The sequence below is a fragment of the Apostichopus japonicus genome, chromosome 2, assembly GCF_037975245.1.
Source record: "Apostichopus japonicus isolate 1M-3 chromosome 2, ASM3797524v1, whole genome shotgun sequence".
Classification (NCBI taxonomy): domain Eukaryota; kingdom Metazoa; phylum Echinodermata; class Holothuroidea; order Aspidochirotida; family Stichopodidae; genus Apostichopus; species Apostichopus japonicus.
The window spans coordinates 26,049,693-26,076,507 of record NC_092562.1 but is presented as its reverse complement, the minus strand read 5'-3'; the positions used below and the strand labels follow the sequence as shown (position 1 = coordinate 26,076,507).

General features: G+C 37.7%; 2 protein-coding genes across 2 annotated transcripts in view; one reads left to right on the top strand and one right to left on the bottom strand.

The window, feature by feature from the left end:
• LOC139973048 (prostacyclin receptor-like) overlaps positions 1 to 15,530 on the bottom strand; it is a 52,573-nt gene extending 37,043 nt beyond the window's left edge. The window contains exon 1 of the mRNA XM_071979410.1: positions 15,008 to 15,530. The gene's annotated coding sequence lies outside the window, so the exon portion shown is untranslated. The remainder of the gene's footprint in view (positions 1 to 15,007) is intronic.
• A 4,459-nt stretch (positions 15,531 to 19,989) lies between these two features.
• Positions 19,990 to 26,815, top strand: part of LOC139984094 (proteasome adapter and scaffold protein ECM29-like) — a 47,424-nt gene continuing 40,598 nt past the window's right edge. Inside the window, exons 1-5 of the mRNA XM_071997803.1 lie at positions 19,990 to 20,116; positions 21,430 to 21,560; positions 24,110 to 24,226; positions 25,154 to 25,272; positions 26,543 to 26,701. Of these exons, the coding sequence (XP_071853904.1) occupies positions 20,053 to 20,116; positions 21,430 to 21,560; positions 24,110 to 24,226; positions 25,154 to 25,272; positions 26,543 to 26,701 (590 nt within the window). The 5' untranslated portion in view covers positions 19,990 to 20,052. The remainder of the gene's footprint in view (positions 20,117 to 21,429; positions 21,561 to 24,109; positions 24,227 to 25,153; positions 25,273 to 26,542; positions 26,702 to 26,815) is intronic.

Below are 26,815 nucleotides of genomic sequence, written 5' to 3'. Positions count from 1 at the left end.
GTGCAAGGCAGGCTATGTCTAAGATAATGGGAGAATTTTAAACGAGCCATAGTGATGATGAATTTACATCTTCCATAACTATGTAGGTGCATCTCAATGTGTTTTTGAGTGATATAGTGATTACAATACATAAGTAATGTTAGAGGTAGAGAACAGTTTATAAGTCACTAGCATACATCTATAATGATTACAACGTAGAAAGGTTTTACGGGCATGTTTTGCACGAATACACTATCGTTATAATATCACCATGATAGTGTAAACGAATGATAGAGGTATACTGCAACTGACTACAACGTAGAAAGGTTTAACGGGCATGTTTTGAACGTAAACACTATCATGGTAATATCCCGATGATAGTGTGAAAGAATGACAGTGGTATACTGCAACTGATCGACTACAGCGTAGAAAGGTTTTACGGGCATGTTTTGCACGAATATACTATCATGGTTATACCACGGTGATAGGGCAGTGAAAGAATGACAGTGGCACACTGCAACTGACTACAACGTAGAAAGGTTTAACGGGCGTGTTTTGCACGAGTACACTATCATGGTAATAGCCCGATGATAGTATGAAAGAATGACAATAGTTTATATACTGCAACTATGAAACAAGGGATACACTCTAAAAAAGAGTGCTTTTCTCCAGAATAACTAAAATTAAGACAGTTTAACCAATTTAGTTGCCAAAGAAGTGTTAACTTGGTCACAACTGTTTGCAGTTTACTTGTTTCTGGGCTAAACTTAACGTTGCTTGGATACATACGCGACTCTATACTTCTCTTTTTTTAATGCAATGTTGTTACATGCATTATGAGTGTCGCGTTTACTTTGATTTGGCGAAAATGTTTATGAGCCACTTAATGAGTCATTTGAGAACCAATCCAATTGATGATCTCTGATAATCATCTGTTTATGTCAGAAACCGATTGTAACTACTTCATAAACCAGAAATAGCAAAGCTTCTTAGAAGACTATTACATACCTATTGGTGTGTCGTTCAAGTATTATACTACACAGATATAGCTGATATCTCAACATCGTATTGATTAAGAAATCAACATAATTACATGTTTACTTCTCAATAAATTAATCCTTAATTTTCCCAATATTCATTTAATTTTTTTTTTTTTTTGCATAGATCGGTATTAAGGTAAATATTCATATGCATTATTATCACAGGCTATATGATATTTGTATGTATAACACCTTGTCGGCACGCGTTATACATAGTGTACATCGTGTACTATGGGTTCTTTCTTTCTTTCTTTAATTTACATACAAACTCATGATGTAATTACCACTACGGTCAGTGATCTTGTGATGTTTAATTAACCGAGGTGATGTCCTCGTTTTGACAGACAACTGCCCTCTGTAACACTTCTGTTCTATCATTGGCTCCACAAATATGGAGCTAACTTTACTTTCTCTGTGTTTTGAAATTCAATCCGTTTCTTATATTGACTCGACAAGTTGTCACGGAGAATCTCCAAAAAAACTTCAAATATCAAACATGTATCTCTTTCATATTTTCATATTCTGACGTATTAATTTCAAGGATAGACTATGTTGATCTAGAATAGTTTACAAAAATAACATTTTGGGAGGGACAACGAAAATAAAATTTCAATTTCAGGCGAAAGTTTATGACAAACCAAGATTTAGATCAGGAAGGTATGTAATGCGTATCCTTCGCTAAAACGATGTTTTATAGTGCTGTAGGCCTCGTTTTTAAAGAATCCCAAAACTGCTTTTGCAGCCAAAGGATAATCGATATATACAATTTATTTTAGCAATAATAAGTCAATCTTTAATTTCGTTTTTATTTTTGCACTCTTTGCAAAAACATCTCTCGAAAGACGGTGTATTCCACGAGTCTATTTTCCCCAAAAATCTTTGTGCGTTAATACAAACAGAATCGGTGTGTATATGTGTCGTTGAGACTCCAATATTTTTCTTTAGCAACTAGAAATCAAGATGAGTGTCACATATACCAACCAAAATATATGAGAACGAAACGTCTTTCTATTTTCTGTGAACCAAAAATTTCAAAAGTAAAGCTTACAATATCTGAAAATTAGTCGGGAAATGAATAAGAATGGAAAATATTTAAAAAAAAATTAATGACTAGAACGGTCACTTCCCAACTCAAGTAATCCAGAGTTCACTGTTTCGAATCACTTTTTAGCCATACCCTAAATTTATTAGCTCTTTTCTATGAAAATGCAACTTCAATAAGATATGTGGAGTTGTGTTATTTATTGTAAATACTATATATATATATATTATATGAGTTTGTAGATTTATAATTGTTTTGTAACAAGTAATTGTCAATAAACTGAGAGAAAAGTAAGATATCGCGAATTGTGTGAGTATTCCAATTAAGATGTAAAAACACATACAACACAAACTATCAGAAGGTAAAAAGTCAACATGTTATCAAAATTGTCAAAATTCTAAAAATCAAATTACAAACGTTGTAATATATACATGCATAGATCAGTGTTCGCGCTCTTTGGACTTTCCTGACTTTGAGTCCCAAAGGTTCCGATAAAATCTTAAAGCCTTTCGTTTTTTATCTTTGTCTTTGCCTAACCGGATTAATAGTTGAGTTCGTCAGTCGTTAAAGTCAAGGCTATCACTGACGTTGATGATGGAAGCTTAAAGGGTTCTGGAGGAACAAAAATCGATTGCTTTTAAGTAGTTAGAAGAAGGCATCTTTTAAATGTCCGTTCCCCCGACTTTCATTAACTGGAAGTACGTGTATATGCTTACACATACATTGTGGATCCTTCGTTAGTAGAAGGAGGGAAGGAAATCATAATGAAGATTATGGCATAAATGATTTTTAACATTGTGCAAAGAGCCAGAAATGAGACAGACGAATTCCCTTTAGGGAACGCCGTTTGTTGACAGAGGTTGTCATTTTATACTCATGGAACCTTTTGTGAATTGACGGCAACATTTCCGCCTAAAGCCGTATAGAGAAAGTGTGTTCACCGTTTATGTTTTGCGCTGCAAATATCGTCCACAAGAAAAAACAAAAAGATAAATACAGATAAAATATTTAAAATTCTGACCGAAAACTTCTAACTTTAGACAAAATTTACACCGCTGGTGAAGTCATGATTAATCTTCGACATCATCTGCGATATCAGAATAGCAAGCACCCATTCCGCTATATATGTTCAGATCAGATGTAATAATAATTAGTCTATTTTCGTAGTGGTATACAGTGTCATATAGTATAGTAATTTTGTATATAACGTGAATACTTTTTAACTACCTTTAAAAAATATCCAGAAACGGATCAGCAGATTCAACCAACGAGAACTTCATGGGGCAGTAATTGTATGATCATGAACCGACAATGCATATTCATTAACTCTTAAAATATGCATAAATGACCAATGATACGTCATCGAGACAAACATTTGCTTATGTACATTATACGTTGAAACTTCATCATCATCATCATCATCATCATCATCATCATCATCATCATCATCATCATCATCATCATCATCGTCGTCGTCGTCGTCGTCATCATCATCATCATCATCATCATCATCATCATCATCATCATCATCATCATCATCATCATCATCATCATCATCATTATCTCCATCTTGGATGAATGTTCTTGAACAGTATAAAGAAGCATAACTGATATACTGCCAATGCTTGTAAATATGTTAATGTAATCCGTACAACATGGGTCCCATCACCCTTTCAATGTATTAAAGGTAAGTTAACTCATTCATGTGCAGTCATTGACATTTCAACATATGAGTGCAGGTGCCTATACATACTATAAACTATGGCGCCAAACGGTACAAGACTGCACGTGTACGTATGATATTGTCACTCGTGTATCCTAAATGATGCATTGCTGACACACAGTCTTTCAACATTTTGCAGTTTCGAAAACCCTTATTAAAGGAATGTTAACTATAAATAGACGTTCATTTTTGCCAGTCTGTTTACTATATTTTCGATTGTACGTTCAAATTAAATATTCATATTAAACAGTCTTTTAACATCTTAAAGTCTGTTTACATAGATATTCACAGTTAAGTATACTTTGTTCATATGCAACATTTAGCATTTCGTCAATCTGTTTAACTAATGTTGACACCAAAACGTTCGCATTATTGATCAACAATCTTCCACATGTTAAAGTTTGTTTATATAGATATTCCCATGATAGATACTTAAACGTGCAGTTTTTAGTCTTTTGTTGTGCTGTTTAACTAAGATTTATACTAATCGTTCTCATCATGGGTTAACAATCTCTTAACTTCGTAAAGTCTGTTGATATAGATAGTCTTTACCTATGGTATAAGATATCTCGTTCGTGCACAGCCTTTGTTAGAATGGTTAAATGATATATACTAAAGATTTGCAATGCTTGTACCGAAACACTTTATCGGAATGAAAGTCTGTGCCATCACCATTCATAGGCCTATACATCGGGTCACGTGCCAAGCACAATGGAGATTATCTTTCTTCTAGGCATTCTAGGCAGGAATAAGCCGAAAGAGCTGACTGTCAGTCCGAGCTATCTTCGTAAGATGATTCTCAAGTAGGTTATCCTACGGACAATAAAAGCCTATAGTCGAAACAGTGTCACATCTTATTCAACTGTGAGTTAGACGTGAAAATGATACTAAACAGGAGACTTCCTTCATGATATTGCCTCGGGTATATTTAGTTATTAACCAAGCTGTGCTGTAATTACCTACGACAGGAATGGTGTCTTATAGCTTAGAGTTTCTCTACCTTTGACGAATTTGACACACGGATCCGACAAAGATAGTGATATATAGACTTGTATATGTATATATATAGGACTGTGAGTCAATGACCTCGAGGTCAATGCCATAGGATTTTTATATATATGCATATACATGCATATAAAGTGTTAAATTCAGCCGTGAAGTTAAATAGCCCCGTGAAAAGAGAACAGTATGTTATTTTTATCTCAATAACAGGAAATATTCCGATAGGATCAATTCATGAGATTTCAGAGTTGAACTATCTGTTCAGGCATTGCAGTACAGAAAACGCAATGACGTCATTGTATCGTTAAACACTTAGTAATTTTGCGAGTTTGCTACTAATCAAAGGGACTTTACACATAAAAACAGTTACAGGTTCACACAGGTAATTTTTGCAGATAAAAGAGATCGTATAGTTATGGATAGGAAGAAGCTCGGTGAGTAGGAGGAGGGGGGGTTGGCGCAGGGATGTAAACTATAAAGTTTTATATCTAGCTGGCGTATTATATCAGATATTAGCATGATACGTTTATCGAAAAAACAAGATCATGGCATTCAGTGGCGTAGGAAGGTACTTTTGAGAGGGGGGGCTGAAGACTGATGGCCGGCCTGGGGGAGGGGTGTAAGGGGAGGGGGTGTCCCCCTCCCCTTTTGGAATTTTTTGCATTTCCAGGTGGCCTCAGATGCAATTTGGTGCAATATAGCACACTTCAACACTCACTCCATTTTGTAAACTTAATTTTGTATTTTCACCGGGCCTTAGATGCAATTTGGTGCTCCAAATGAGATTTTTTTTCTCATTTGGAAATGAAAAAGGGGTTTTCTGACTTGCGAAGCGGGGGGGCGGAATGATACTTCCGCCCCTCCACATTTTTCACTGGGGGGGCTGGCGCCCCCCAGCCCCCCCGGTTCCTACGCCCTTGATGGCATTGCACTCTAAATTTAACGTTAAAAAAAAAAGCAAAAATGTGAAGAAAAAGTGGGCGACAAGATGCTTAACGGGAAAGAGCTGCTTTCCAAGCTTCGTCGTACTAACCTATTTTTTCCATATGTCTATAGTTAGTTTTTCTTGTCATGACGCTTCGGTCTCATCTTGATTCAATCCCCCCCCCCCCCACTCCTTCCCCATGCACCTTAATTCGGTTCAGACAATCACTTGTTGCTTCCATTTACTCGTAAAATTACGTCACAATATAGCCATCAATCACGTCTAGATCGAATGGTATATACATTCTTTGAAATCAATCCACATCACAAGTTATTTAGTATCTTTACCTTTAATGGATTCATATAGATGCTTCAATGTCATAAGGACTCTTCAGTTCTACCTTCTTTCTTTTTTTACTCTCTCTCTCTCTCTCTTCTCGATATCGATCTATGCCGTTCAGGTTTAGTTTTTATCTTTAAATCCTCGACTATTCTTAAGCAATCTTTAACACCTTCAAGACCTAGTACTGCAGAGGGCAGAAGGCCACAGACGGTAACTGCCTATTAACCTTTCCTTTATGTAGCGGGAAAAATCAATAGGGTAAACGATTACTGGCGAATAGCATGCAGTGTTGTTGAGTGTCGATGGTTAGGTATACTTTACGTTGTAAAGATACTTTTTTATTAAGAACACTCATCCAAGATAGAGCCTGGGCCCGAAAACTAAATAACTTGATCCACCCTCAACCCTCCCCCTCCCCATCTAACCCCCTTACATCATTACTGTAAAATTATGAGCATGACGGTGTTACGTCCAAGTGAAGCATCAAGAGTCCATTGGAAAGGGAAGATAGATGCTGAAGGTGATCTGTTGAAATGTTGGTGATTTACTGTGTATAGTGTATATACATGATCACATCATCTTAGGCAAAGTGCTGAGACTGCTGCTTAGATAAGTTTCTAGTATATGGACCGTCTGGCCAGACTTTACTGTGCAGGACAGGCTGTGCATGAACGATTCACTAATCAAACTTAGCCTATACAGACTTGCCAGATGTTAAAGATTGCATGATAGTGTGGACTGCCTAACACACTCCCAAACCATATCACGTGAAGTCCATGAAAGATACAACATTTTAGTATATACCGTTAGATTGAGAAAATCTGGGAAGTAAGAAGGAGAAACTTGGTAGTCAATTCAAAACTATAAATATGGGTTCCACGAGGAAGTCTCAGGTTGTTCTCGAGCTGCTAATAAGACAACTTAACATAGTCGAATGTCCGTGAAAGCTGTAACTTAGGTACCGTATATGGATTAAGGATACACACATTTTAAAATGTTAAAGATCTGTACATGAATCATGTGACATTATGCAATTTTGGCTTACATGTTCTCTATGTGTACTGCATATGAAATATGCTTTCAGTATAGATAATAACATATTTCCTTTCTGGGTGACGGCTTCAGAATACCGATGAACTGTACATGCAGGCTTTAATTTAGGGATTACCTCGTTGACCTCATTATATTAAATGACAGTATACTGTGCATAAAGTTATGCAGCATTTATAGCCTACTGGTATGTGTGAGCGTTTAATATCATAAAGCACTGTCAGTGTATGACTTTGGGTGGATCCATCAATTATTCATCCGAGGATATGTATAAAATGATTAATGTGATATAGTGTATGAGCATCGTAAATTGTAATGTCTGAAAGCTAATTCATGGAAACCAATTTATACGTAGGCTTCGTTAATGTCATAACTTTTTCACACTATTTATCCCCATGTTAGCGTTTCTTCATACGAATGTAACGTACAAATGCAGCATATATAGATATATAGCGTGCATAGAGAGTACTAAATTACGTCAAAGTTTCATCTGAGGCGCTGAACGTTTGCGACATCTATACTCCTGCTGGGAATTACTCAAAATCCGAAAATAGTTCTCACAAATAACAGGCTCATTCATAATTCAAAGAAGATATTAATTGAAAATTGTGGCACCAACCTCAATGCTTCTCAATTTCTTTGACATTTTCTCTATGTATATACATAGGACGTGCTCGGTAATTTGTGGAACAACTGGGTGACGGAATATGGCATGACGAACATGGTTTGAGGATATGGGGCGAAGGGGATCACAGGGGGAGAAATATGCTCCTTAAAAAAGTTTTCTGAAAAAAGGCCACGAAAGTGTGACATTTCATAACTTAGAAGTGCCCAATGTTTTGGTAGTAAAAAGGACGAATTGTCTGATTAGGCTAAAAGGTGTACTTTTTTTTAATGCCCTGGAGTTGTCAAGATACAAAAATGTAATTAAACAGTGTTAATTTATAAACGTATGAAAATTTTGGAATAACTTTATTTCTATGTCCATTCTATGGATTTGAAAGTAACTTTTCTTCACTTTTGGTACCAATCCCTCGCCCCAATCAAAGTCACATGTCCCACTGCTCCGCGAAGTTTGCGTTTCGTCGCCCCTGATAACGAATGAATCGTGGATCAAGAGCCCCCGCAAAGTGGTATTAAACAGTTCTTGACCAGATTGCAAAAAAAAAGAACTTTTATGTTAGGGAGGCGCGAGAACTAAACAGTGGAGGCCTTACGTGGCGTGGGCATGAGGTACCGTACGCTTTCCCCAGTCGACTCCGGTAAAGAAAAACCGAATCCCTCTGAACGCTAAATCTGCCCGTGTGCACACTACTCAGGAGCATTTTTGCTTTTAGGAAATGCTGCCTCCCCCCCCCCCCCCCTCAAAAAGTGTTTGCTTGCCATCCACCTCATCCCCTATTCACATTATGGTGCTCACCAAACAGAATATTGTAAAGTTATGCAATTTGTACTCCAAAGTACATATATTTCACCAAGGGCGTAGGAACCGGGGGGCTGGGGGCGCCAGCCCCCCAGTGAAAAATATGGTGGGGCGGAAGTATCATTTGAAAATGCAAAAGTTTTTACAAGATGGAGTGGGTGTTGAAGTGTGCTACATTGTACCAAATTGCATCTGAGGCCACCTGGAAATGCCAAAAAATTCCACAGGGGAGGGGGACACCCCCTCCCCTTAGACCCCTCCCCCAGGCCGGCCATCAGTCTTCAGCCCCCCCCCCCCCACTCAAAAGTACCTTCATACGCCACTGTATTTCACCACAAAACCATCCTTCATTAATTATTAACGCTAATACTACTATCTAGCAAATGTCCTTTGTTTTAGCAAAAAATATACATAGTATATTTATATTTTGCTAAAACAAAGGACATTTGCAACCTTTCTTTAAGTTTCTGTAAAAACAAAATTTCATTTCTCTTTTTCTTTATCTTATTCTGCTCTTTTTCCCTAAGAAAGAAGAAAAAAAAGTCTTGTTTCTGCAACATTTTTGTTGTCTCTGTCAAAGAAAGAATCCTCGTTCATGCAAGTTATACGTTAACCTTTGAAACTGTTTACGTATACAGACGTGCAAGACTTGCCTATACACTAATATTACTATTGCATTTCGCAATAATGAGCTTTTCATAGAACTGTAAGACAATGTTATGTATTCCTGCCCACGGTATATATAAAAATAAAAAAAGGTCTATACTGAATATTCTGAAATCCACAGGTATTCACTGTCATTGAGTCTTCTTGACTCATTTATCTCAATCTACGATTTGTTTACGCTTATCAATTCTCTGTAGATGTTTTTACTAGATTCGTCCAAAATTTGAGTTAAAAAAAGCAAAAGGTCTTTGCGCTTGCAGCAATGATATTTCAGTCTGGCCATATTCAAAACAGCGTGAGACTTGCTGATATATACGCAATCAAATTAAGAGGGTAAATATTTGATCTGGCCGTATCTTCTGCACAAGTATTGAGCCTACTTTCCAGGGGAACCAAATTTGATTCAGCAATAAATTTTGTTGTCGGATTTGACGAAAAAAAATAATAATTGAACATTCACACTTTTGTCGATACTTTTTGATGGTAAAATATCAACACAAATTATCTAGGGAAAATACAACATAAACAATGTGTGACAATTTACCGTAAAGAAATTTTTGATGTGACTGTAATGTTATGCGCTGGTGACATAACGATAGGAGATAGCAATCTTTAATACTTAAAATGAGGACGGTGGATTCTATAGATTCTAGATTTATATTGGAATATGAAACTTTTCAAACAGATAATAAGGAATGTAAAAGTAAGAAGCGTTTCAAGAATGAAGGAACAGAACGACCATAACAGCAGCTCTTGTGTAGCCTATATTGTCAACACAATCATATGTACAAAACTACATTTCTCACTATTCATGATACCGCTATTACGAATGTTTAGATATTTGTCAACTCATATAGCATGCTTTCAAACTTAAATCTTCTAGACAGGTTTCAAATTTGCCGTCTTTCAGAAATTTCTTAAATTATTTCTGTAAATCGATAATGGAAATCGATGAATTTTCTTTTACAAGTAACAACGTCACAAACAGAAGGCCACCTGCAATTTTATTCAATGCTACATAAACTAGTGAAGTGTTTCAAAACTTATCACCAAAATGTTCATCTCAGCTCTATATGGAATCTAAGCAACAACCCCCCTCCCCCCCCCCCCCACCTCCTCCATAAAATTCCTCAAAATTTCGATAATTTGCATTCTATAATTTTGCATTCCTTCTGTTAATTCACATTTAATTACCATCCAAGTTCACACCTGTTCTAACCATCTGCCTCGTATTAATACAATCAAGTCTAATCGTTTCCTCCGAGGCAGCAGTAATCAAATCGGTTGCCGCCTGAGTTATTTCATAGTTGCAGATATTTCTTTCCAATTAAAGAGGTACATATTTTTCTTTTTTCTTTTTGTCAAACGCTTTCCTCTGTATATAGACTTTACTGTAAGCAGACATTCTGATAGATCTTTGGTAACATTGTATGATTTATAAAGATGGACGGATGGATGAACGGACTTACGGACGGACGGACGGATGGATGGACGAAAGGATGCATGAACGGATGGACAGTTGGAAGAACGAGGGACAGAGGGACGTAGGGACAGAGTCACAGAGGGACAAAGGGACAGAGGGACAAAGGGACAGAGGGACAGAGGGACAGAGGGAAAGGGGGAAAGAGGGGAAAAGGGACAGAGGGACATAGGGACAGAGGGACAGATGGACAGAGGGACAGAGGGAAAGAGGGACAGAGGGACAGGGAGACATAGGGACAGAGGGACAGAAGGACAGAGGGACAGAGTGACAGAGGGACAGAGGGACAGAGGGACAGAGGGAAAGAGGGATAGAGGGATAGAGACAGAGGGACAGATGTGCGGATGGACGGATGGAAGTACGGATAGACGGATGGACGGAGAGACAGAGGGACAGAGGGACAGTGGGACGGACGAATTGACGGTATGAAAGGATGAACATATGGACACATGGACGGATGGATGGATGCCAATACAGTATATAGTTAATAGATTGACACTCCACCATTCACAAGCAGACGAAGACAAACCGTTAAATTAGAAAAAAAGTAGAAAACATTTCATGAAAAGACTATAGCCTCACAAACTCAATATGGCCTCCTACGCCAGGGGGCCACGCTCTCCCAATTTGCCCTAAGGGTTGGACATCACTCTCTGCGGCCTTTTGTTTATCATAGAAACTTTTGAACAAAACCGTCAAACAAAAGGAGAACATTTGGTCTGTTCTTTCAATTAAAGAATCCCAGACTGCATACGCAACAGTTATTCAGCCTTGAAAGTAAGGCTTTCAACTCTGGATTTGTGTTTGTTTGTTTGCTTTGATTGCGCGAGAAATCATATACCATCAAACTTTTGATATCTTTATTATTAAAAGTCGTATATTATTTATGAATTGCAGATCTTGTTATGCTGTTGAAATATAATAACCTCGCCAAAATGGGTGATCACAGGCCCTTACAAGCTTATACCCTCGGCATACTTACTTATACAATCAACCCTGGTGAACCTCGATTTGATGATTGCTAATGTAATATAAGTTGATAGTAATATATAAATAATGACAAAATACGAAGCTGGGCCATTAGACTGACAGATTGTGATGTTATAAGCATTGAGGCCGGTACCATTAAGAATGTAACTTAATTCTGACAAAAGTTATATATAATTCTCTTGGAATATTTGTTAAGGTTTCTTTCAATCTTGTATATCAATAACAATTTCACGGTACAGTATATTATGCAACTCTGTTTCAGTTTCGTCGACACTAATGAAATGGAATGATTTCTCAACCTTTCGATAATCAGACACATTTTTTTTTTTGTAATTAGTTATCAATTATCAGTATTATTCAGGAGACACAGTGCAACTAGCAGATTTCAAAAGGACCGTAGTTGTCTTATTTTGAAATAAAATAATAGAATTTGACCAACATTGCACGTAATTACAGTATCGAATAGTGTCTTATGCATGTCAACAATCCCTTCATGGTACATGTATCTTAACTGTGGGACGCCGTATTATTTAAGACGTACGGTAATTAGTACAATGGACATGTGCAATATGCACGTAAAATAGTACACACTTGTACCAGTTGTTTATCAAAGTATGATCATGCATGTAGTCATAAAAAAAGCTGACAAAGTTGTATGCATTCTTAAAGATGGTTTTATACAAATAAGAAAGATGCAGTGATGAAATATAATCACTACATTAATTTGGACTTTCCTTTACATTATACCGCCAGAGCAGTAATAAGTCGACAAAATGTAATCTTTTTAACTTGAAACGTGAAAATAATTGGAGAGGTGGATTGAAGTGGAATTTGGATTGGATGGGGCCGGTGGGCCGGTGGGCCGGTGGGTCGGTGGGTCGGTGGGACGTGGTTAAATGTTCAGAGGCTGTAAGGGAATGGCCTTATCATTACGAACGTCCCTCTGAATCGTTGTCAGTAGCAATACACATGTTTTTATGTAATATATCTTTAACGGTAGGCTGTATTGGCCCCAAATATGCTAGATATTCAAATATGGGCACATGTGGTCGAAATTCTTAAACTGCATTATTTAATTCTTCCAACCTTCAAGGAAAGATTCCTCACTGGATATTCAGTCATCTTGAGTGTTCCTTAAAAATGTCTGAGAACAATTTGGAGAGTAAAGACCTCCAGGAAAGTATACTTTTTGAAAACTTCTAGCAATTATAGCATGCTCTAATTTGGGGCCTATATTAACTACATTTAAGTACTTAATAACCTGAGCTGGCTGACTTCTCATTTCAACATGCATGAACGATGATCGAATTAAGCATAACACGGTACGCCAAATAATCGGCAGGTGTTTATGACAAAAAAAAAGACGTTTGTGTAGCAATTGTTTCACATAAATTGATATATAAACGTGTCAACAGTTATCATGATCGGGGTTAAGTTCAATAAACCAGGTCGGGTATAGGGGCTACGATTAGGAGAGAGGTATGGGTGGGGGGCATTTGGGGAAAACATTTCTAGCAGACTAACATCAAATCAAGAGTAACGGTGTTTTCTATTGCCTCGCTCTTTCCTTATTTCGAACCCTCAAGCGATATCTAAACTCTAACGTGTGATTTCCTTAAAAGGTACATTCTCTCACTTTAGAAAAACGAAGGCGAATTATTCAACGATAAGGTAACAAGTATGCAAAATGTGGAGGCCTGTGCCAATGGTTTGTCACTTCTTCGTAATGTTAATGCATTCTATGATGTCTGTTTAAACACTTTACCTTTCTAAAAGGCTTCGACACATATTAACAAAAACTCCATTTGAAACAAATTTCTTTTCCAAAAGTTATTAGGTATAAAATTTCGAGGGTCCTCTAATGAGATATCTATGAATGGGAAAAATGAGCAATAACCCGTATCATAGTTATGTTATTGACTGTATGACTAATGTTAGCAACTTGAGGCTAGGGTAGTAAGCCTACCATTCAACATCGTACAACAATGTTAGTGCATGGGGATGATTCGGTATTATAAGATACGTGCATTCGTTGGCAATACAAGAAAACACGTTCAGTAGTAGTTTAGATATCGTCCAACTAATTAACGCAAAGACTGATTGTTGTTAATTCTTTTGCTACATTTATATGCTGACATACAATACAATACTTCACTGAAAACCGGTTTATATCTGATGTAGAAAAAAAAAACATATTCGACTAACGTATTAGGTCCAAACAGCATCTTAATGGAAAGGCTAACCCAGTTATCATATTTCCTTTATTAAGGACAAATATAATTTAAGTGTAGAATAACATGCTTTTGGCCCGATAAAGAGAGCTTATAATCACAACAAACAGCTGGGAATATTTTCAGGAAATTGGGTTGTGTTGAGGGGAGTACGAGTTGAAAGATTAGGAGGCCGTGGGGGGGGGGGGGGTGGGGAGCTGGGATTTGTATTCAATATGAAGGTGCTTGCCATATAGAACAAAGTCTAGAGCAAATTTGTCTGTTTGTGAATTTAGGGTTAGGGTAACATGGTAGAAGGACTAGTAGGCCCACATTTTCTCCCAGAGCCTCCGGTACCCTCCCTCGGGCCCCAAGCTTCCTCTGGGTGCATGTGCTGTTAATGCATATCATCGTGGTTAATATTCATATAGCGATACTGACTACGTATACCGTGCAGTATACTCATTACAACTATGGAATTAACGGATACTGAACCGTTCGAATTTGAGAAAGTTTGCACCAATTATTTCAAATTCCACCAATTTGAATTTCAATATGGTGTTAGAGGGGTTTTTTTCCCCTTCAGAATCTAGATGTTCTAGATCTAACATACGGATAAAATGAATCAACATTCTCCAATTTGCTGTTCAGAACTCTACGGTACCTCTGACGATATTGTTCTTCTGTATTCACTGAGATATTTTTCTTTTCTTTGAAACTTAGGTCATGCATGTGACTAACCCTCACCCACTACTCCCTCAGATCACCAGTCAAACATCCAATACGGTTAGCTTTTTACCAGCCAACTAGTCAGGCCGAATCAAATTTCGGAGCTATCCACACAAAAACCTCCTATATAGAGAAATCATTTAAAGAGATAAACGTTCCGGTTTTGTCTCGGTCCCTCTACCAGGCATATTTACTGATGATACGGTTTCCCCCCGAAACGATAACCGAAAATGAAATTGTTACGTTTGTTTTAATTAATATTCAAATGACTATGTAAATAAAGAATTAAAGTGTGCTACGGTTTGTATATACCGTATACAGTATTAATATCAATCTCGTAACGGTACAATTTAAGAATTAAAAAACCCAACAAAAGAACATTGTACAAAATTAACAATAGACTTACCTTACGATATAGTCAAAAGTTTCTTACGTATATAGGTAAGAAACATCACTCACTGGAACAAAAGATTCATTAGTCCAATAGAACGAAATAATTTCCACTTGTTGTACTTGTTATTCTCTAATTGCGCCGGGACGAGAATATCAAAGTTTTAAATCCAATTATCCATTTGTTTATGTGTCGTTTGTCTCTCCACGAAATATTTGCGACTTCTCTTTCTTGCACACTAATAGTTAATGAATTACTTTATGGCAGTATCATAGGTATCTAGGTATATAGACAGACGCCAACACACTAACACACACACACTCTCACAAACACATGGATTGTTACTATTGATGAAACTGTCCCGTGACTTCCAAAACACCTTTGCCTACCAATGGTGTTGCTTAGGACGAATCAATCAATTTTTCAGGCCTATTCAAATCGCCGCAAACCAACGATTCAAAGACGCTTTTACAATATACTGCCATCCATCGAAAGCTCATCTGTCAATACTTGACTGTGCTAAAGAATGGTTGTTCATTTTGTATTTAACCATCAGTGCGCATGTGCTGTAGACTACATTTGATTTTCGAGTTCAATATAGTATCTAGTATAGTCCATTATATTGTTGAGCATCGAAACTATCGTTATAAACTGACCGCACATGGAAGAGTGATTTTGCGTATGGTTTGTTTGTATATTCTGTATCATTAATGTGGAAAAGTCTGATTACTAAATTAAGAACAGTGATAGTCAAATCATATGCATGTTATATTGACATTTAACTAAATTTGATGGTAACTTTGTGAAGTAAATTAAGTTCAACACTGAATCGTTAAAGTAGCTCCTGTTGACAATAATAATTATATCCACACGATTTTCGTAGTAAAAGCCTTTATTGTTAAAAATGACACCCATAAATCTGTATAGTTCTTGGTTTCTACACAATCAATTTCAAACTACACGGCCACGTGATGACGTTCCAACTTCAAGATTTATTTTAAGTTTACGCAGAATCTGACATATATACACTTAACGTAATTGTTTGAACCTGCTAATGCATTCTAGGGATTAACGTCGCACAGTATATACACATTAAAAACTAACCATAAAACGAACGTCCGAGTAATGAAATTCAAAGAAGTGTTGACAACTTTAATTGATATATTCATTTGCTTGAAGGCAGTAGCTATGCAGTTGATCTCGTGTCTATTTGATGTGTGGGTAATTTAATATAAAGGAACGAGAAACATGCAAATACAAGAGAAAACTATGGGAAATAGTAAACGGTGTTGGGGCTGGAGAGGGAGTGGTTATAGGGGAAGGGGAACAGGGAAGGACAGGGAAGGGGAGGGGGAGGGCGTGTCTAACAAAATAAAACTATGTTGTATGGACTATACAGTCCCTATGATCTTAGAAGTAATAATGAGTATATACTTCCATACTACCATTCCGTACTATGCACATGTGTCATATTCAATTAACACTTCCCGTCATTTAATGTATGTATGCCTATATGTATGTTATTGTATATGTTCGTACATGTTCGTATATGTTCGTATACGTTCGTATAGGTATATGTTCCTATATGAAGTTTATGGACGGTATTTACAGTGACCTCATACGTAATTCGGCGAATGGTTAATGTCTAACAGTGCTAAATATGCTATGACTAAATTACCATAAAGTTTCCTTCATCATGCACGAGATTGTATATATAAGTGCATCATACTACATATACAACTATATTGTGAATTATAAATGTTTGTTGGCACTTGAAATGTCGCTGACCAAGCTGCAAGCCAATAGTCTGCCTTCGGTTATATCACGTGATTTAATAATGTGTTAGGTCAGGGTATATGGAAGTCACGTAGGTTCTTCTGTTATCTCATGTTGAAGTATTGTTTGAGACTAGTGGCAACCATTAAAGTGACCCCCCCCCCCCCTTAAAAAAATAAAAGCACAGCAATTTGAAATAGTTGTTGACGCGAGAAGTGATTAAGGGTTTAGGGGTTGTAGACCAGGATTAAAAGGTGAAGGATGTAGAGGTGGGCGGAGGCAGGGGGGGGGGGTATTTCAACGTTATTCAATGAATCATTTAATTAACATACTTGTCATAATTTAGGGTTTCGATCCCAAAGAACATATATGTTGTTAAATATTGCGGTGATGTTGACCTTCCCAGAGAAATCTTTCAGCATTTTTTGAGAGAAACCCGAATTGATTTCCAATAAATCAGTATGAGCCCAGGCTAACGCATTTGTGACCTAACAAAGTGGAAGTAACGGTTATTGATTTCTATAGTAAGGGCTACTTGAGACTCCGTCGGACGAAACACAACCCGCTTGTCTTTGGAGTATCTCTATACCACAGTAACAGTTTGTACGTGAATATTTCTTAGAGATGAACTCATTTATACATGAAGTGTAGTGGTGGAGTGGCGCTAGTCCCTTATACGTACAATGGACATTCAGAACCAATTCGTGATCTGGTATTGTTTTCTCTGTTTCTTTGGTTTTTATTTTATTTCTGATATAGCTGCCTATATAGTAAGGCATTTGTGTAATATGTTTTGACACTATCTGTGGTACATATATGACGCTATTTGTTAGATCTGTAGACCAGGACATCTGATTGGAGACACATTTGGATTATTTGATAGGTGATTTGATTACCTTTATAGGATTAAGCTCAGGAGATAAAATTGACATGACTTCATAAGGAATAATTCTAAGTTTCACATTTGTAACGGTATGTAGGTTAGTCAGTCGTGGATCCAGATTTCTCGGAAGAGGGGGCGGTAGACAAGTATCGATGGATACCGAAATAAATTTACCGAAATAACTGATTTTTGGGACGGAAATATTTTGCAGCTTTTGTATGGGCCCGCGTGGTCAACAATATTTTTCGGAAAGCCTACTCCACTCATCCACCTCTGAACATGTCTGTAGTTTAGATCCTCCTGCAAGCAGGAACTCGCGAAGAAGCCATCATTGGCTTATCAAAGCCGCAAGCTGACCGAAGTCAGTCTCTTAGATTCATATTTAACGTCCATGATTATGAATTGTCAACAACTCTGTAACTGGACGATATACATTAATCTTGGAGTGACTCGAACTCGGGGACCTTATGATTGAAAGGCACCGGCGTTAACCACTGAGCTAACACTCCTCTTGTATTGTTAAGTTAATCATCGATGGGTAGATGTTGAACAAGCCTGATGAGAGTAAGAGTGATATGAGTCTGGGGGGCACAGCCGAGGGACAATACGGGGGGGGGGGAGGGGGAATAATGTGGGATAATTAATGATGTCTCTCGGTTTTATGATATACTAAAGAAAAAAATCAGACAACAAAAATGGGGCTTTCTGTGATATAACTGTCTTTGGGACGGAAATGGCCTTTAACACCGACAGTGAATAGTGGTAAAGAGGTCCATATAGGCTGTCATGATTTTTGCGTGCCCGTACATTTGTAATTAAATTGAGCCCTTTAGTTGAGTGGTTGTAAGGAAAAAGTGCAATTTAGTTATTTAGTTATTTAGTACTATACTGCCCTTTTGCTTGGAAAAGAATTTCAAATGAAGAAATTGATGGCACGGAATGCACGGAGGATTATTTTTACTTGTCCCATTGCCTGCGAAGCTTGTCCCAGTGTCCCCTATATCCCCTCATCAGATAATAGATTCAATCCTTTCTCTGGTCCCTGGTGGGAGATTATGAGATTAGGGCTTTACGTGTGCCATCAAAAATGTGCTCCAATACCATGTGTGCAGTGATAAATGCTAACATGTATTGAGAGGGACGACCACCATGTGCTCTGAGCTTCAATGGTTATATACTTTAATAGGCTACAACATAACATTTATGTGTACAGGGGCGGATGCAGGATTTTTGACAGGGGGGGGGGTCTGACTGGTCCAGCCGCGCCTGAACGTAAGACTATCTAAGCGGAGCGCCACCATCGGTTGGCGCGGAGCGTACCAGAGAATTTTTGGCTTTACAAACCCCCCAGATGGCCGGCAACGGCACTTCCCGAGTATTCTAAGCTGCATGTACATAGCCTGAAAATATGGATCTCATGTCTGCAATTTCTCAATTGATGAGAAAAAAACAATCTATGAAATATGGTAACACATATCAGATGAGTCGAGATGATACAAAAATCATAATGCCTTTAGCCCCCCAATCCCCCTCCCGTTCCGTCACCACTGTTTGATGCAGGGCCGGATCCAGGATTCTGGAAGGGTGAGGGGTTTGGCCTCCAGTGATCCTAGGGTCTAAGGGGAGTGGGTTTCCCTCTATCCATTGTGAAATTCTTGGATATTTAAGTACAACAGGGAACCCCCTTCAATTTAGCCATGCAAAGCACCTACAAAAACTCACTCGAAATGTAACTGCATCAGTACGAGTTAGCTAATTTTATTGATGATCTATTCATGGTAGATTGGAGAGAACAAACGCCGTGGATGTTTCTCAATGAACTTTCGGACCACTTCGTCAGTGTCGATAGGAGTGTTTATAATACGTGTGCTATGCAGCTTTTGAAACTACTCAGTCTCATGAAGAATTCGTTGGCGCATCCTATGCAGCCTACCGCTCTGCCACCTCACCGCCCAAAAAAATTCGAACACCACCTCAATTTTGAAACTTTTCGGTCTGAAAATTGAGATTTTTAGGCATTTTTGGCACGTGTAGCACGCGTGCACACTATAGTTTATTTGACGGAAAAGACACACCTGGCTGACTTTTAAGGATAACCGCCCTTCTGACGTCCTACATGTTTAAAATTGTCGTTTAATTTAATTATTTTTTTCTCTCTCTTTTTTTCTCTATTTTTCTTCTCTATTTTTTTTTTGGCCAAGAGCAGGGGGTCCGGACCCCCTGGACCCCCCCCCCTCTGAATCCGCGCCTGGTACATAAGTCAGTACCATGCGATGACCATTGTTCAGGACCACTTTTTTTCCACACAAATCTTACCCATCCATACGGCAATGATAGTTTGGTTTTTGTACCATGCACCCTCGAGCTCAATGCACATGGATTGTGATAAATCTGCGTACTCATGCAAGAAGGCGAGCAACAAGACGACGCGCAGCGATGGAAAATGGGATCTCAGGAGGAGCTGGGTAAGAATAAAACACAGCAATCATAAATATTTACATATTAGGCTTATTATGATTTGATTCTTGTGTCATATGGAGCCGACTTGAGACTTTTTTTGAGAGAGACAACACTCATGCGTAGTACAGTGTGATGGGCGAACGTACATGATCATCCCGCACAACTATTGTCGTAGTACAAAAGCATAGGTAGGCCTATGGCAGCAAGTGTGATAGGCACTAGGTGAACGTCTGTATGTGAAGCCTAACTTAGTCCCTGTGATATCGTAGTGAAGCACATCGTTGTGTTTCTAACATTGTTGTAGGAACCACGAGCCTATGCGTTTACATGAATGGAAATTAAATTTCTCCACATTTACTCCAGTGTTAGCATCCTAAGTTTACGTAGACCAAACGTTAGATTTAAATACAGTTTGGGAATGTGAGTCAAGTTATTGGCCTAGGCCTAGCCTCTAATAACTTAGGAACAGTGCAGTAACAGTAGCACTAGCCCTAACTCGTAACAGTATGTTAAGTTGCAGACTCGCTCATGACTCCAATTTAACAGTCAGCCTTTGCCTAAGGACCTAACGTTAGGTGTGCCTACAACAGCTTCATATATTTAGACGAACCGAAACATTTTATTTTTGAAAAAGTATTCACAGAGAAGAACACAATTTCATTCATGATCCAAAAGTGATGTGGCTTCTTTGTTGCCATCAAACAGAACGATACAGAAAATAACAAGTAACCCAAGGTGTTGAAGCTTGATTCAAAATGCGAGCAACATTCAGAACAGCCTACAGTACTTAGAAATGTCTTTGTGAAAAAAAATTAACTTCTAGGAATGAGTCTCCTTTGGTACTCTTCCTAGGTATAGCTATGTAAACACTTGGAAAAATCTTTTTTATATTTATTGTGTCTTTCTGAACTTACAGTAAATAGCAAGTAGCCTTCATCCAGTTAGGTGTTTACTTCATTGTGGTTTTGATTAAAAATTCTAGCAACATCAGACGATTTCAACCATCAGTAAAATTTAGCATAAAATTTAATTGAGGCATGGGTCTCCTTTGGTATCCTACCCATCTTAGGTGTAGGTATCTCATACAAGATTATAAATTCTTTGCAATGGTGTTTAATTTTATGGTTGGAAAAGACTGCTTTTGACTCTGATATTTAACAGCAATGGCTAACATTTCAAAGATGTGTGAAAATATGTTCCAGTATCTGCAGTAATTCATCTGCATGGTAACAAAAAATACATGCAGATGATTTTTAACAACAATGCTGGCCTCTGAACTATACATAACATTTGTTTCTTTTCACTTCTCTTTGCTAAGAACTTTTGGAAAGAGTTTTCCTAAGGATTGGATCTGCTGAGTCAGATGAACAGTTAGAGAATGTCCTAAACAGATTCCTTCCACCTGTGCTGCTGAAGCTAGCCAGCCAAAATGACACAGTTAGGAAAAAGGTGAGTGTTCACAATCCTTTTGTAACTTGTTGACCTTCTGGTATTGTCAAGTTTCAGTGTAAAAAAACTACAGGACAGCAATTTTTAAATGAATTTTTAAATTTTAATTTCTTGGAAAAAGTTTTGATTTAGCAAATGTTTATGTCACACCCTTCTAGTGCTGTGCCGTTTACACGTTTAAAAGTGTAAACGAACGAAACATCGTTTAAACGTTTAATAAAACCTGATGAACGTTTAAACAAAACTATGATATCAAGTGAAAATTAAATTATTGGCAAAAATCGCGTATCAATTCCCGTGTTTATTTTGTCTACTCGCGAAATAACAACACAACTTACGATCAGTCGAATCATAAACCGCGAACGTAATCCTACTTTTGCCCCCCCCCTGATGTATCCGGCGATATAAATGGCTTAAACTTGAACGCTGTTATCCTTTTGTGAAAACTTCCTGATTCGCGGCCCAAGTGTACTTTATATCGAGCCGACAGCGGCGGCGCAGATAATCCAGTCAATGCATGTTCGATCGAAATGATTACAATCCCTGTCCATCATGTTGAACTCTCCGACCAGACAATACCGGGTCGAATACTTGACTTGGTAATAGTTGTTCAAATACATGATCAAAGGAAATGTATCGATTGGAGATCGTAAAAAAAACTCTGAAAATCAGTAGAGAAATTACCAATTGTGTACGAAAAGTAAGTTCGGTCCTTTCAAATTTTACTAAAGATCCAGCAAAACACTTTCGAAAAATTCACGCGAAACTGGTATATCGTGCTAAATGCAACTAATGTCATGTAAACAAGGCTCTAGTACACCCATTTATGAATAAACCGTAAGACCACCTCTGGTGTTAAGCGGGGGGAAAAGAAAGTATTTTCTAGAATCTCCAAAAATACGGAAAAAATAATGTCCTACCATAGTTAAGTGTATAGCAAATAGCCTAACCACCTCGTCTGTTACGGATCTCACGTAACTACAAAAACACAACTAATTGCATTTTGTGAACTTGAGGTTTTCTACAAGAACATGGAAATAATCTTAAGCATTAGTTAATCATGCTGTGTGGCCTAAAACATATTTTATTACAAGGTTTACTTTCATAAAGATGGCCATAGCTTGATATCTTGTGCTGCGTGTATGAACTGTGCCTCGTGTATCATGGGGAATACTCCATGAAACATTTCTTGGAAACGTGCCAAAAATGTTAACAAACAGGTGTTAGACAGGGGATGAGCGCACAGTTGTTTGGGAAGGTACCTGGGAAAATTCTGAGCACATGTACAGTATCCTACCGCAGTATTTAAGTTGGGTTAAACCGTACTGCAGTTGTAAACTGATATGTACGTTTAGTGCGCGCTATTCATTGGTAGGCAGTCTAGAAACGGGGCTTTGCCGAACGTTTTTTTGTTTCATAATATCGGAGGTTCTGTAAGTTAAACTTTTTAAAGATTGTAAGACAGATTAAATCTCTTTTCATTTTATAACAGAATATAGCTACTCTAACTTGTCATTTAAAATTTTTCATCAGCTTCGTGACAATTTAAATTAAAAAAGTTGTCAGTATTTTGCATCCTCAACTGCGAATTTTTTTATCGCCAGACACGCAAAAATGTCCTTTTCCTTTTCCGGGGTCTTCGCCCCACCAGGGCCCTGGAGCAGTCCCCTGGACCCCACACCTTTATACTCGCATGCTACGCGTCAGCGTTTTCTCGCGATTTTCGCGAACGTTTAAACGTTTAAACGAACGAAAAATCGGCCGTTTAAACGTTTAGGTCTTTAAACGAAAACTCACAGCCCTACACCCTTCCTATATATTCTAAATGCAAAAACATCAAATTACCACATTTTACTTTCAAATAAGGAATGAAATTGTTGCTTGATACAGTATGATTATTCAATGACTTGTGCATTATGTAAGGTCATTGCAAGACACAACCTGATCGCTGACTCTTAAGCCTCTAGGGGCCTGAACAGTTCTGTGAGTCAGGAAAGTATACTCTAAAGGTGAATCAAATCCCAATAGGGTTAATTAATACCCCAGTTCCCTCAGAGAGTGAAAATGTTGCTTCTTGATACTACAAATAAACACTGCACAATTTGAATCTCAAGCAGGCCTGTGTATTGCTTGTGTTTTGACTGGTTTACAGTACGTGGAAGGGTAATATGTTCCCCAGCTGTGAAAGAAAGATGGGTATATATATACATGTACAGTAATAGAATTGTGAACAAAGTGTATTGCATAACAGGATATATATAGCAATGTGTTATGAAATTTGCTCATATTCCTAAGATATTGAGAAATGTGGGTTTGTGTAAAACTGGTACAGATCTGGATTATGAGTGTAATTTGACCACTTAAACAAAGTATGTCCTGTTTTCACATAAAGAATGTGAAGGTGAGATATAAAGTCCAGAGGTAGCAGTTAAGTTACATATACCCTCTCCCACTTTAAATATGTCAGAATTTCAAATATTTACCTTTAACTTTGTGATTATGATCTTTTACGACCGTGTAAACTAAAATTAACTTCTGCCCTCTTTTAGGTGCTGGAGCTACTGGTCCACATAAACAGACGATTGAAGAGCCGTCCGAGAGTCCAACTCCCTGTGGAAGCTCTGATGCTCCAGTACCAGGATCCATCCAGTATTTCATTTGTAACGGTATGTCGCTTCATGAATATTCAACAGATCATGTAAGGCAACCAAACTTGCTTCCTATCATCAGACAGTTTGTTTTAAACCCTTCAGCAGGTGGGTCAGGAAGAGTGCTATTGGTACAGCCACCCCATTATGCACGTCTTCACACGGAAGTATCCATGTAAGAAAAGTTTCTGGAATCTTGTGAAGGACTTTGGAGTGTCCTTGTTTGTTCAATGATTAAATTTTAAGTCATAGCTGAGAGGATAAGGTAGTACACCAGTTCACATAATGAATATTCAACAGCAGCAATTTTAACCTGTCATGTACAGTAGATACTGCAGTAATTCATCCAGACCATGTAGTCATGGTGAAGTTTGTACTGAATAGGTGCTACACAAGTTCTGCATGCGTTCTTCAGAGTGGGTGTAACACACTTACCAATGCACTTTCTGTGAATGTTGGACTATGTAGTACATGTACAAGTACAGTGTTTTTTCATCAATTGATTAAATTTAAGTCATAGCTGAGAGGATAAGGTAGTGCACCAGTTCACATAATGAATATTCAACAGCAGCAATTTTAACCAGTGAAAGCTGGACTCTGTAGTACATGTACAGGGAATAATTTGGTACTCAAAGTTTGTGTAGCAGTTTTAATGGCTCTGCAGAACTTCCTCGCTTATAACATGCTACGTATGGTTCCTATACATGTACTAAAACTACTATACATCTCTGCACTTGAGTAGCAATTTGTCGATTTTGCATAGCATTTTACCATGCGATACCAGATATATTATTCCTTGCATGTATGCTATTGAGGACCACATTTATGCATCTGTTGTATGTCATTCTTTACTTTGCTGTCAAATGTTAAACAAGTTCCCCTATCACCTTACAGTACATCTTAAAGAGAATTTCATGAAATGAGTATTGCTTCTTTGCTACCCAGAATTTTACTATCTTGTACATCAAAACTGGCTATCCACGTCTGAGCAGTGAACGTCAAGCAGAGCTGGTCGGGTCTCTCATCCAGTGTCTGGATGGGAAACCACCTCTACAGCAAGATGTGTAAGTAATCTTTGTGACCTGAAATAGTCATAAACAGTTTCATTATAGTTTATATATTCCATCACAGTTTGGCACATTCTTTTCAGCCATTGAGGAGGACTATTTTTCAGTGCTAGTACCACTCAATACTGTCCTCTCATATCATGCTTCAAAGCACACGTACTGACAGTATATACAGTTCCTAACACTTTTAATATGTACAGTAATACACACATGTTATTATTACTGCTCTCTTACTCTCAGTACAAGCATTTGAAGCCGGACGTGAAATTAAATAACAAAATTGTCCCAACCGGGTGATACATTAGCACCTACATGTTAAAGTTTCTCCCCTCACCTCTTCCCCAATACACACACCCTGCTTATACATAATCCAGTGTTCATAACATTGTGCTTTGTCCTTCTCAAGTGTAACTGGCAAAAGTTGCATGATGATCAGTAGATGGATTGTGAAAGCGGACTCTTCTGGCTTCAAAGGTTGTTAAACCTTTAAGGGTTATTAATAACTTCCTATGATACTTTGTTTCTTCTCAGATTCAAAGAGAGTTAGGAAGTTGAGATTTAGTTATACGGAAACACTCTGAAACATTAATGCTAGGTGGCTTCGAGGATTGCTTGGGGGGATGTAGACAATATCGCATGAGACACTAGCTGGACGGAATCTTCAATCCAATATTCATCTCTCATTTCATCTGCATCAGATATTATTATGTTTATTGTCTTCAATGTTTTAAGGAAATAAAGTACTGTTTGATCAAGAAATTTCAACATGATATATGAAAATAGAAAACTTTGTACTGTTTTTTTATGTATGGTTTTGCAGCCTACATACTGTAGAGTAAATAGATTTAACCTATAGTATTAGAATAGATGCATTCAATAGAGCTGTGTCACCCACTCTCCTTTAGGATAATACCTTGAAAACTTTGCCCAATAAATAGTTCGGGTAGAATAAATTGCTTTTGACATTTGGCAAGATTCGATTGGAAACAATGTTTGCATTGCCCATTTGATTTGGTATCTTTAAAGAAGTTCACAATTAAAAAAAGTAACAAATAAAGGAGTATCCAAAAGTAACTCTAATTTCCACATTTTTTTTGTGGGGGGGCGGAGGGGAAGGGGTGGTTGTTTTGCTTTGAAATGATTACAGCTCCCCATAACTATGTTGTTGTTGTTTTACCACAGTTGTTAAGTTTGAACTGATGTATTCACAGTAATGATGGATTTACAATTTATGCTTACCTTTGTATTGTTCTTTTCATTGTTTTAGCCTCTTGCAGCTGTTCATCTTCAGTTTACCCCATGTCAAATACCCTCCAGATGTCCAGAAGAGGAGAACCATGTTTGGTTTAGGGGAGAAGAGGCACATCACCCAAATTGTGGTGGAGTTCCTCTCGGACTATCTGATGCTACCCATGATTATCAAATGGTATGTACTTTGAAGATCCTCACAAAGCCACCACAAAGATTTATTTGGCCTTCGTGTGATACATTGTACCGAATTGTTACATGAATTTTAGGCCTGTGGTAACATTAATGAATT